At 39.6% G+C, this 13,434-nt stretch overlaps 1 protein-coding gene across 22 annotated transcripts in view; it reads right to left on the bottom strand.

Moving 5' to 3' along the window:
* Cspp1 (centrosome and spindle pole associated protein 1) overlaps positions 1 to 13,434 on the bottom strand; it is a 99,185-nt gene that overhangs the window by 15,140 nt on the left and 70,611 nt on the right. For 19 of the 22 annotated variants that reach the window (XM_051159181.1, XM_051159156.1, XM_051159275.1 and 16 more), the window contains 4 exons: positions 8,793 to 8,942; positions 5,152 to 5,264; positions 1,013 to 1,162; positions 229 to 375 (listed from right to left, as the gene is read on the bottom strand). In XM_051159181.1, the coding sequence (XP_051015138.1) occupies positions 229 to 375; positions 1,013 to 1,162; positions 5,152 to 5,264; positions 8,793 to 8,942 (560 nt within the window). The remainder of the gene's footprint in view (positions 1 to 228; positions 376 to 1,012; positions 1,163 to 5,151; positions 5,265 to 8,792; positions 8,943 to 13,434) is intronic. The other 3 variants (XM_051159255.1, XM_051159238.1, XM_051159220.1) reach the window with 1 other exon arrangement.

Raw genomic sequence — 13,434 nt, forward strand, 5'->3', positions numbered from 1 at the left:
AGGATACAAGTGAGCAGACAATTAAGCTGTAATCTGAATAAATTACTTAAATAGAAAAATAGAAAAATAAACCTCCAATTGCGCAGCACCTCACAAGTGAAGGTCAGTGCAGTGTCTGCACTCAGTGAAAGCCCAGGGACGACAAGCAACCCTCCTTTCCCCTTTTCTAACTGCTCCAAGGCCACCAGGCTCGAGCTCAGCTCGGCACCACCTCTGCCTCAGACGTACCTTTGTTTCCTCTCCAGTCTTATTTTCTCTATCATAGTAGTGCTGAAGTTGCAAGTTATGTTTTTCTTCTTCTTCTTTCTTTTTTCTTTCTGCTTCTTTTCGCCTCTCTTCAGCTAACCGAATAAGTTCTTCGTTTTTTAGCCGTTGCTTTAAAATGTAAAAAAGAAACTTCTTACAAAAATTTGCAGTACATTTTAAAATGTGTTACTTCATTTGTCTAAAAGAAGTAAAACTGGGTGGCGCACGCCTTTAATCTCAGCACTTGGGAGGCTGAGGCAGAAGGATCGCTGTGAGTTCAAGGCCAGCCTGGTCTACAAAGTGAGTCCAGGACAGCCAAGGCTGCACAGAGAAACCCTGTCTCAAAAAACAAAAACAAAAAACAAAACAAACACCCCCCCCCAAAAGTAAAACTGACTATATAAAGATACAGTGTTGGGGGGGGTGGCTACAATCGGGATGTAAAGTGAACAAATTAAAAATAAAAGAAATTAAAAAGAATCAATTTTTTTAAAATAGCATTTCAATAAATAATTTTAAAAGGTGAAAAAGAAAAAAATACCGTGTTCTAAAAACTGAAGATACCATCCACTTAATAAAATAGTAGACATTTTTTATCAATCTAGAATTAAAAACAATTTGTCTCTTAAGTTAAAATACTATACAAAGAGATAGCAATAGGGTACTTTAAAAATGGATTTCAAGTCAGCAGCACTCTCATACAATAACGAGTGTTTCCCTTGAACCGCGGAAGCGGACGGATGGACAGATGGACGGACTGACGCACCTCCTCCTCCTTCTCCCGCCGCCTCTCCTGCTCCTCCTCGTACTCCTGCTGAATGCGTGCCCTCTGCTCTGCAAGCCGCTTTTCTTCCTTCTCCTCAGCGACCCGCAGCCGCTCGCGCTCTGCTTCTTCTCTTTGTTTCTTTTCCTCAATCTAAAATATTGGGCTCAGTGATTATTCTGTTAAAATACTGACAAATTAGAATATCACTCTTTCTGGATTCTCACAGATTCAGCAAGCACACCTTCTACTTGCAACTGCCTCGATTTTCCTAGGAAGGACACGCGATACTGTGGCAAGCTGCTAGTCAGATTTCATCTCCGTTCACCTGAAACAGTGTGGGCTGAAGAAATGGATTTGTCCTCAGTTTTCTCAGCTAATAAGAGTTATTAATGTTCACTCTCAAAAGTGTCCAAAGAATAAGTGAGATAAGGTAAAGACATATTAATTCCTCCTGTACAGAAGTGTTAGTAACTAGCCGTGGTTGTCTTACGCTACAGTAATCACCACTGTGCGCCGTCCGCCGTGCGCCTGAACATGAAGAGAATGCCCGTACAAGAGTGACCTGAGTAAGTTAGCCTTTTAATGGAGGAATTGTTTCCTCACAACGCTTTTCTCCCTACTGGCCATGAAGAACCAAAAATCCCTGTGTTGGGCAACAACTCGGGAGTGGAGTCTACACTCAGCGCAGGCAGGTCCTGGGCTCAGTCCCAGGTGTGCGCAGAGGATGGAGACCGGACACAGGGTGTCAACATTACGTTTTCCTTTAATATTCCTCTGAGACTATTCTACAGCACAGCATATGAGCGGAAGGAAGCCCTAAGAAATGGTGCATACCCTCTATGGATGGGGCAGGAAAGATGACAGAATGGATTTTTTCTTTCTTCTTTTTTAAGTTTTAATTTTCTGGTGTTCTCAGACAAGGTCTCACTTTGAGGTTGCCCTTGAAATCCCTAAATAACCCTAGAATGGCCTCAAACTTAGGTGATCTTCCTGCCTTAGCCTTTTGAGTTGCTAGGATTGTAGGTGTGTGTCACCAAGCCCCTCTAGTACTGGTACTTATGCTTAAGGTTATCCTTACACATTATGATTACTAACATTTTATAGAGCTTCTGTTCAAATGTTTTTATTTTTTGAAATTAATATGCAATTATAGCATTTTCCCTTTCCTCCCTCCAACCCCCCTTGTTCTCTCTCAAATTCACTATACACACACACACACACACACACACACACACAAAGAATATATATAGATACGTGCGTGCGCGCACACACACACACACACCATACTCAGCCCACATAACTGCTTGTATGTGACCCCTTGGCATTGGATAAGCAACTGGTATGCTCTCCCCTGAGGAACACACTTTCTCCTGCTTTTAATATTCCTTAATTAACTGCATTTCTTTGTCTAGGGTTGAGGCCCCCTGGGATTCTGCCCTTCTGTGTCAGTATGTCTGTCCTTGTCTGTCCACTGGTGCTGTCCTTGTCCAGGTCTTGCTTAGGAGGCCATGTTGATTCTGGAACTGTGAGTTGCCAACTGTGGTCTTTCCTTATCCGTATCACACGCAGTTGGATGTGTAGCCTAATATTCAGCATCAAGCGATGAGCAGAACAAGCACAGCAAGCCCAGAGCAGACGCTGGTGATGTGCCACAACCTAACCTTACACTCAGACTTGCATCTCCTTCTTCCTCTTCCAAAGAACAAAACAAAACAAAACAAAACCCACAAAATTACAGAAGATAGCTACTACACTAAAATCAAGCAGGCCAATATGTATGGCATTAACAGATCACACATCAATAAACAGGCTAATACCAACAGAAATGCTAATTAATTTTTTAAACTAGGTCAACTTTCAAACTACATAACACTAATTTTTAATTAAATTTTTCAATTGTTAAAATGATTTATTTTTATTGTACTTAAAAACAAAAATCACTCACAAATGTTATTTCCTCAATTTTAATAGCAGCAAGGCTTCCAATGCATTATCTAACTGTATTACTTATTTGTGCAAATCCTTGGCTAAAGCTTTTCTTGCCTTTATGAACAAATTTGTATGTTTTAAAACATATTTCAGGGCTGAGGAGATGGCTCAATGGTTAAGAGCACTGTCAGCTCTTCCAAAGGACCGGAGTTCAGTTCCCAGCACCCACATGGCAGCTTACAACTGTTTATAATTCCAGTTTCAATGAATCTGACACCCTCACACCAATGCACATAAAATAAAACAAATTATTGCCATAAAATAAAATAAAACATATATTTCAATTACTAAGTTTTGAATGTTTTTGTCTTGTGAGATCTTGCTGATATCTGTTTAGAATTCTGTGTTAATTTTGATTGAAGGATATTGTGACCGCTAAAATAAAAATTGAAAAATCAGCACTCAAGAGTAATCTATTCAGCCAGGCGTTGGTGGCACATGTCTGTAATCCCTGCATTGGGGAGGCAGAGGTAAGCAGGTCTCTGTGAGTTCGAAGCCAGCCTGGTCTACAGAGTAAGTCCAGGACAGCCAAGGCTACACAGAGAAACCTTGTCTTGAAAACAGGCCCCACCTCCCCCAACACACACACACAAAGTAATCATTTACTCAAATGCACTGAGATTTACGAGGTGGAATGCAGAGGGATCAAAACAGCAGTCAAAGCCTCCTCTCTCATTAGTGACTTTCAGAGGGAAAGACTTCCTCGCGGCCGCACACATGTCACAGCAGTACACCCAGACGGGCTCTGCAAGTTACTAACTCTGGGGATGTGGACAAACCACTCAGTCTGTGCTGTAGCTGCACATCCTAAAGTACAAATACTTTATCTCTAGCAAATCTGACATTTAATAAGATACTACACATCTAAAAGCATTTTGTGAACAACAAAGTGATTTAAAAACTGTAATGTTTCATAATTATACCTTACTCTATGGTAGACGTGCTAAATAAACTCAGAGAATAACTTACATTCTGAGTTGCCGTTGTCATGGTGACAGCACCACACGCTCCTTCACGTTCAACAGCTAGCTCTGCACCACCCTCAGCCTGTTGACCTGAGAGCCAGGCAGCTCTGGGCGTCTGTATCTACCATTCTCTTTGTCACGCATTTCCACACATGCACTGTCACTGCTGATACAATGCCCATGCTTCTGCTCTAGCCAACCCTCCGTGAGTACATTCCAACCTTAATGCCACTGCTACAGGCAGAGGCCACAACACCTAGGGTGAGAACGTGTTGAAATATGCTCTTAGGAGGGAGCTGATTGGCAGACTGGGATTAGATTAGAAAGCCTTAAATGTCAGCCTAAGGGGTCTAGATGTTTTCTGTAAGCAAAGAAAAGCAGTTATACCAGATTTTAAATAAGAAAGAACAACATTTAAAAACATTCCTACCAAAGAAAAATTCATCAGAGTCACTTTGAGATGTAAGTGTGTAGAGGGAAGGGAGGGAGGGAGAGAAACCCGAGTCCCTTGTGCGCAGACATCTCAGTCAGCTGGACTCCGTCTTCTATTCAGTATTAAGCCAATACCATGAATTCCCCAAACTCACTACTTAGTAAACACTAGATGCTTATATGTCTTCTTTGAGAATACTGTGAAAATTTCACTACTTTAAATGGTACCTGCCTCCATACACAGAGAGGCATATAACTGCAATATGTCATTATAAAATTACATGCAACTCCTTTGTTTCCTGATACGAAATCTTTTTATATAACCCTGACTGGCCTTGAATGTTCAATCCTCCTGTTGAAATTACACATATGTACCAAACTCAACTGAAATATAACTTCTGTTTATTTATAGTCTGTGCTGAGCCAATGACATCACATCCATGGGGGGGGTGACAGGACTTGATTTCTCCTCTGACAGGCATATAGAGAGATTCACTCTCTATCATTAAAATGACTTTTATGAATCTCAACATTCACTGATTTAACAACTATTGATCTTCTAATGAAGTTTAGGAAAAACTCAGATATGACCGAACAATGTGATTTGGTATTAGCTGTACCTGATATAAACTAGACATTGTGGGTAACGACATAGCACATTTTAGAATTTAGTGCAGTGGATAAAATACCTGTAAGTTTAGTTTATTATTATATTTATTAAGCACTGGGACTATAACCAAATAAGCCTTTCACCTGAAAACGAAGAAAATTCTTGTATAATTCTTGCTGTTTAATTTGAAGCTCTGTGGGTGGCTCGCCGAATGTGTTTCCCCGGGCAAAGGGAGAGCTTTGTGTTTGCACAGGACCTTGAAAGACAGTTTGCAAAAACACACTATTAGCAAAGGAACAATCTGATAATAAACCCACATTATGAAAGAAAAATATATATATAAAGTATTATAACCAGAAGTCTTGAGATTAAGGTCAGGATGAAAGGCAAGGTAAGAGTGTGAGGGGGCAAGAAGGGCAGCAAGAGAAAACAAACATCAGGTTAAAGTGAGGGACTGGAAGTACTGTCAATGGCAGCTAAAAATACCGAGGGGATGTGCAAGCTAACAGCCTAAACAAGCTTCTCAGCACAAGCTGCCAAGTAGAGTTCATAATGGAAAAAAAAGTGTACATGAATATCCTTTACTTGAGATACGTTCTTAGGGACTAGAGATATGGCTCAGTGGCAGGGTATCTGCTTAGCACTGGAAGGCCCTGGATTCAATCCCCAGGGTTAAAAAAAAGAGAGGAAAAGAAAAATAGCTCTTAATCTATACACATAACAAAAAATTCCAAAAATTATTTTAAATAACTAAGTCCAAAATTCTTTACATCCATAGCTTAAATACAGACTAGGAGAAAGTCAGCTATTAAATAATTAATAAATTTAAATTAAGTCTAAATAACTGTAATAGGTTTTACTTTTTAAACTGCTGAAGTCAATGCTTAACTAGCATGCACAAAGCCTTGGGTTCTATTGGTAGCACACACAGAATCTCTTTTAAAGGAATATAAAAGTGACAGTAGTTTACTCCAGTATATGTTCCTTTTTAATATCATGGTATATTCTCGAAGGGAAAGATTGCTTCAGAAAAGCTATTTGATAAACAATCATTCCCTAAGAATCTCTCTTGAATGTAAAAAGAAAAAAATATGACAAGTCTCACACAACTTTTTATTGTATTCTTAAATGACAGACTTAATCTTTTTTGTTTGGTTGGTTTTGTTTATTTGAAACAAAATCTTATTATGTACCCACGGCTGATATGAAATCACTATGTAGACTAAGCTAGCCTCAAATTCACAGCAATCCTCCTGCCTCTGCCTCCCAAGGGTTAGAACTATAGGCATGTGTCTTTATGCCCAGTTACTCACTCACTCTCACCACTATCAACTTAAAGCGTTTCTCTCCCTTTCTCCTGTCAGTCTATATAGACCGCTTGGTCAGTTACAATTTCGTCACTTTGCCTCTCTATTAACACTCACTAACATTCAGATGACTGAATTAACAAAGTCAAACCAAGTCTTGAAAACCACAACCTCTCCCCTGAAAACTGTTCTATGAAAAACAAACTGAAAATATAAAAGTTCCTTTAACTCTTGGGCATTATAGAAAGCTGATAGTAAAAGAAACATGACTGTTGTCTTTTACCTTAATTTGAATTTTGTAACAATTAAAGGGAAAAATATTAGATGAAATAAATCCTTTGGGTGGTGACCTTTTTCAAAACTATAGGGAGCTGGCATTATTAGAAAATAGACATGTAACTAACTTCCATAGTAACCACAAAAATAAGTCATTGGATTTCATAGCAGTTCACTTAACCATAAAGTAAAGGGGGGGGGGGGGGGCGGGAACCTTCCCAGCATAAGCCAGGCAGAGTGAGACACACCTGGATCCCAGCACTGGGGAAGCTGCGGCCTCATACTGAGATCATGTTACTAAAAAAGGTCATTATGAAGGACTCGAAAGCAGGCCAAAAGCAGGCACACACTTTTAATCCTAGCACTGGGGAGAAAGAGACTGGAAGATCTCTATGAGTTTAAGATGAGCTTGGAGACATGGTGAGTTCCAGGCCAACCAGGACTATATGTGTGAGACGCTGTCAAGGACAATGAAACTTGAAAGCAAAAATTGCCAAAAATTTCAGATGCATTCAAGTTTCCCAAAGCCTTCTAAAAATATTAAGCAGCACATGTGCATGCACTAATTCACACACACACACATATGGCACAGCACAAATCAGGTGGCTTTGGATAGCTTCTTATGTTGCTTAGTTATTATAAAGTTTAGTTCAGTTAATGGTTAGAGAAAGAAAGACTAGGAAATTTTAAGTCACATAAAATAAGGAAACTAAACATTTTAGGATACTTTTAACATCTTGAAAATAATGCATCGCAAGTACCAACGAGAGGAGAATCTGGCATACATACTACAGAAACCATCGGCCAGAGTCACGGAATTGTTTTTTTTCCCAGTGTCTGTGCCTAGTAGGCAACGCCTAAGAAAGTGTAAGTCTTAACCTCCTTAGAACTGCAGGCGCTGTATCAAGAAACAGGAAAATGGACCACAGCATAAGGGTTCGCAGAAGCAGCAGCCACAGACAGCAGCAATAAACAGCAGAGCTAAGGTTCTCTCCCAGCAGCAATTAATATGAAAAAGTATTTGTTGTTCCTACTGTACACTGAATGAACCATCCCATATTAAATTAATAATTGGGCTGGAGAGATGGCTCAGAGGTTAGGAGCACTGACTGCTCTTCCTGAGGTCCTGAGTTCAATCCCCAGCAACCACATGGTGGCTCATGACCATCTATAATATCATCCGATGCCTTCTTCTGAAATGCAGGCAGAGCACTATATACAAACTAAATTTAAAATTCTTTTTTAAAAAAAGAAATTAATAATTTTATCAAAATAAAAGGTTCCAATGAAAACCGTTCTTCACATAACAGTGGATGGGGATGCCGGCACCAACAGCAAACCAGCATCCTCAGAGAGCCGGCCCCAGCGAGCCTGAGAGCATCATCGCAGCCCCCACGGGCCTGCATGGGTCCAGTAAGGCCTGTGAGTTGTAAAACTTGACTGTTTGATTAGTCAGGTGTGTTTCAAAACAACTTCCTACTGTAAAATTCTTCCTGATAATCAGTTCTATGAAAGTGTAAAAGCAGACTTAAAACTACAATAAAAACTGCGAACGTGCAAAAGCAAAATTTTATAGTAAATAAAGTCTTTTATCAGCACCCATACATAGTTTCAAATGTATTCAGATATATATTCTTTACATTTGCTTTGATTTTTAAATGTATATCATATATTCATGCATATATGGTAAGATACTGAGTAACTTTAGCTCACAGCAGCTTTGATGAAGAATGCTGCTGAACAGTGTGTCAGCCTTACTCATCACCAGATGTGACCTGACACTAAACTTCTAGTCACTTCACTTTCTGTACAATGTGGATCGCTTGAACAAAAAGTTAACTTCTTGTATAATTTACTGTAACAGACCAAATACTTTCTCAGCAGTGCAGTCACGGTATGTGAAGCAAACTGTGTATATGTGCAAAGAAGGGTCCCTCAAGTATGGAAAGAGCATGTTAGCAGCAGCTACCTGTGCGCAGCAAGTTACAGAGCTGGGAAGACACACCCACTGTTAGAAGCAACCTTTCCATACCTTTTTTTTTTTTCAAAGTAATTATTTAAAGAAAGAAAATACATTATGCTTCCTAGTTCATAGAAACCAAATTCTCAAAATCACAGTAAGAATTTTATCAAAGAACAGAAGTGAAATGTTACTGAACAGCATTAGAAATTTTTTTAAAATATAGAACGTGATTAAAAACCTGAGTTTTTATTTGCAGCATCTTCTAGGTTCTCAGCTGAAGTGGCTAAATTTTGGTCTATAGATACAACAGCCCTTTTATCTTCATGTGTTCTTGCATCTGGGTTATGGTAGGCATCTATATTCTGTCTGTGCATCCTATTCAAATCAGCTGAGAGGGAAAAATAATCCATTTATTTCAATAAACACATTTCTATAATTACTCTTAATACATTTTTAAATAGGAAATCAGGAAGGAAAACGGGACAAGAATGGGAGTCTTGGGTGATGGCTGCAGCTCTGAAACACCCTCACAAAAACTGTAAAGGGACTATGAAATCAATCAAAACTGGTACAGAAATTAAGGATATATAAATCTCTGACATTCTATCACAGGCATACTAACATACCCACTAAGAAATCAGAATTTCTTTAGTATAGAACAGAGTGAAACACAAGTCAGAGTGAAAGTTACCCCAAACCATCAGCTTTCCTAAAAACCAAGAAAAAAGCATGTTCATGTGGAGTGTTAAAATGCATCCACAAATCCTTTAGCAAACCTTCCTCGAAATGTGGAACTCAAGTCTCTTCGTTACTGTGGTCTATTTATTACCTCACCTTACAGCACGATACTGCAGGGACACAACAAATGACTTCTAGGGCTGACTCACAAAAGTCATTGAGTTTTATCTTGCGATCGTTGGACACATCACAACGACACTGAAGGGTGCTATGGAGACATCTAAATCTTGAGCTGTACACAGACGTCTCAGGGGAACGTGTTACAATCTCACACAAAAGCGCCAGGCAGAAACAACCAGCAAAACCACTCAAAAGTTACTATCTAAAGAACTGCAAAATAGTATGAACTTCTTATTTAAGACACTTCCTTTGTGTCAGTTTATTGCCTAGCAATAGACGCTGTGTCTGTTAAATATCTAATACCTAGTTCAGTTGGTAGAGTGTTTGTCTAGCATGTGTAAACTGGGTCAAACCACCAGTCCCAGAAACAACCCTGTATGCTTATAGAATTCAAGTTTTTAAAGTGCATAAGTAAACCAGGCATGGTGGCGCACAACTATAATCTCAGCACTCTGGAGGCAGAGGCAGGTGCTTCTCTGTGAGGCCAGAGGCCAGCCTGCTCTACAAAGGGAGTCCAAGTCAGCCAAGGTTACACAGAGAAACCCATCTCAGAAAAACAAAACAAAAGGGCATAAATAGGGGCTCTGTAGTTGAGAGTACGGGAGGACCCAAGCTCAATTCTCAGCATCCACATGGCAGCTCACACTGTCTGTAACTCCAGTTCCAGAGGCTCTGAGACCTTCACACAGACACACATGCAGGCAAAATATCATTGCACATAAATCTTTTATAAAGCACATATATAGAGAGAGAAATGCCTCTCTACCTATTCATCCCAAAACACTAGGATACTAATAATACAAGTGAACCTAAACATAGATATAAAAATTATCTACCAGGACATCACATTCAAGGATGTATTTCGAATGTGACCCATGTCTAGAATACAGTCCAAACACTGTGGGACATACACAGAAAACAAAGCTCAGAATAATGACAGTTTACATCCTCATGTTACACTAGGCCATCTTGGGCTTAGAAAATGGATAAATGCTTCAAAAGTCATGAGTGAAAAAGAATAGTAAGTAGAAACTTGGGCCCACAAGGTGTATCTATTGGTTACAAAGGTGCCTGCAGCACAAACCCGGCAACCTGAGTCCAATCACTGGAACACACACATAGAAAACATGCAGAGGTGGGATTCACATTGTAATCCTAGCTCTCCTACAGCAAGACACAGGAAAATTGCCAGAAAGCTCAGAAGCTTCTGGAAGCCAGCTAGTCTGGAATATGCAAAGCTACATATGAGATCCACGTCAGTAAGGCCGAGTTATTCTCTGACCACCATGTGTGCACCATGACATGTGTATACCCACATACTCTCTCTCACACAGACAAATAAAAGAAAGAGAGAGGAGCTGGCTCAGCAGTTAAAAACTTGCACCACTCTATCATAGGACCAGAGTTCAGATCCCAGTACCCACATTGGCAGCTCACAGACACCTGTTCCTTCAGCCTCAAAGGATCTAATGTCACACACACACACAATCTTTAAAAAAAAAAAAAAAAAAAGCAGAAAAGAAAAAGAAATGGGGCAGCAGTTAAGTCACTCACTGCTACACCTCAGTTCAATACCCAGGTCTCAGGTGGTGAAGAGAAATCACCCACCCCCACAAGCCGTCCTCTCACCTGTGGCAACATGCACAGCCACCATGTATCAGGTGGATAATGGGGCTGAGGGGAGCTAAACATAAAGTACCTAATGGACACGTTTGTAAATGTCACAACAAAACCCATTCTTTATACAAAACATGCCAAGGAAAAAGGAAAAAGGCTGGGAATGGGGGCCAAGCATGCAGCAGTTGGGAGGACTAGAGTTCAGATCATCAGAGCACACAAAGATACTGGGCAAGCAATGGAGACCTGCTCTAATTCCAGCACTCACAAGTTGTAATAACAAGACTCCTGGAAAAAGCTGGCTAGCTTTACTAGCCATACTGGTGAGCTCTGGGTCGACCTTGCCTCAGTGAAAATGTGGAGAATAATTCAAGAAAACTCCCAATGTCAACATCTAGCCTACACACACAGGTATACACATAGGGGAGGAAAAGGGCAATTTTTACAATAGCATCTAAATGCCATCAAAACATGAAAAACTTGATAATACAATTAGCAAAATATATACAGTATTTGATATTTAAAACTATAAAACACTGATAATAAAAATTAACTAAAAGCAGTAAGTGGATAGATACACCAGATACACCAGAAAATTCAAGATTGTTAAGATGTTGCCCATACCAAAGTTACCTGTGGGATCAATACAATTCCAAAGAAAATTGTACTACATTTGGATAAAGGTTTGGTTTTTTGTTTTGTTTTTTTAAAACTGAATTGTCAAAACAATTTTAAAAAGTAGCACAAAGTTGGAGGGGTCATGATATAACCCAGCACTTTGGAGGCTGGCACAGAGGACACCATCCACAACTACACAGAGAGGCCATGTCTCAAAACACAAAAGAAAAAAGAAAAATAGACTTCAACATCTAAATTTCAAAACTTACTACATTGTTAGAAAAATGGATGATGTAAGCATAAAAGTCAGACATGCAGAGCTGGCTGGTATGTCACTGCAGTACCAACATAATTCAATGTGGAACATGTTCTGAAACTGATTGCTTTTTGGTATAACCGTGTATAATAAAAAAAAAACCCATTAAGTGAGACACTTTGGATGGACGGACTGATTGGTATAGGAAATGCATAAAAGCTTACGCGTGGACAAACAGATTTAAATAGCTAAATACACAGACAATTGTCACAGATTGCAGGTTAAAAGCTCGGCCGGCCTATAGAGGTTCATCAGGTAAAAGCAAGTGTTATACAAGCCTTCCTTGCCCCTCGGTTGGAGTCCCTGTCAAACACTGTGATGGAAGGAGAAGACTGACTCCCAGGATGGTTTGGCCTGTGGCGTGACACCCTGTGACATGCCAGAGTCATCCAGCACACTTACACATCCAGCACCCATTCACACCAACAATGAATAAATAATCCAAGAAACAAGATCGGCAACTAAATGTATTACAGCATTTGAAACAGGAAAAAGACAGTAGGTGGAAATGGCAAAATCTAGGAGTTCTCTATAATTTCATTGACAGTACAGTACTGAAGTTATTTGTAGTTTATACACTTGTGCCATGATTACATAAATGTCAACTGGGAAGGAAACACGCTCAAAGGTACTCTCACTGTGCTGTCTTTTGTGTAAGCATTAAAGTTATTTCACAATAAAGGTTGTTTGAAATATTGAAGTAGCTATACACTCCATAGAATGGCTAAACCTTGACCTACAAAGTCAAGTGCTGATAGAGTTCAGAGAATTTGTAGATTTTGAGCTTTTCTAGAGAGAATGAAAACAGTTGGGCAGTTTCTAACAAAACTATTTTTAAGAAAAAAAGCAAACTGACTACTCCTAAGCATTACCCAAGAGAACTAAAAGCACACTTCCCTCCGGCCTGTGCATGAGCACTTCCAGCCGTGGTTCCCAGCCTTACTAATGCTGCAGCCCTCCAGCACAGTTCCTTGTGTTGTGGTGAGCTTCGCGACTACAAATGTATTGTCACTGCTACTTCATAACTGTAACTTTGCTACTGTTATGAACTGTAGTGTAAATATCTGTGTTTTCTGATGGTCTTAGACCCCTCAAAGAGACATTGGCTTACAACAATTCTATTCTTAATGACCTTAAGCTGGAAATTACTTAATGCCTATCAACTGTACAGACATGCAATGGTGGTACCACAAAACAATGCAATGTCATTCAGTAACAGAAAAAAAGTATCTCACAAATGTTACACTGAAAGGAAATTATCAAAATTATCTGGACCCAGGAAACAGATTACAGGTTACAAGGACTGTAAGAGGACTGCCCATAAAACAACAGCGGGGACTGTCCTTTTAACAATTCTGGAAAAAGTTCTTTTTGAGTGTGGTAGAGATGATTTTAAAAACAGCTGTCAAACCTCACTAAACTTTAAGAGAACTTTTATTATATGCAAATTTTACCTCAATAGAAATACATA

Source organism: Acomys russatus, chromosome 2 (assembly GCF_903995435.1).
Source record: "Acomys russatus chromosome 2, mAcoRus1.1, whole genome shotgun sequence".
Lineage (NCBI taxonomy): Eukaryota > Metazoa > Chordata > Mammalia > Rodentia > Muridae > Acomys > Acomys russatus.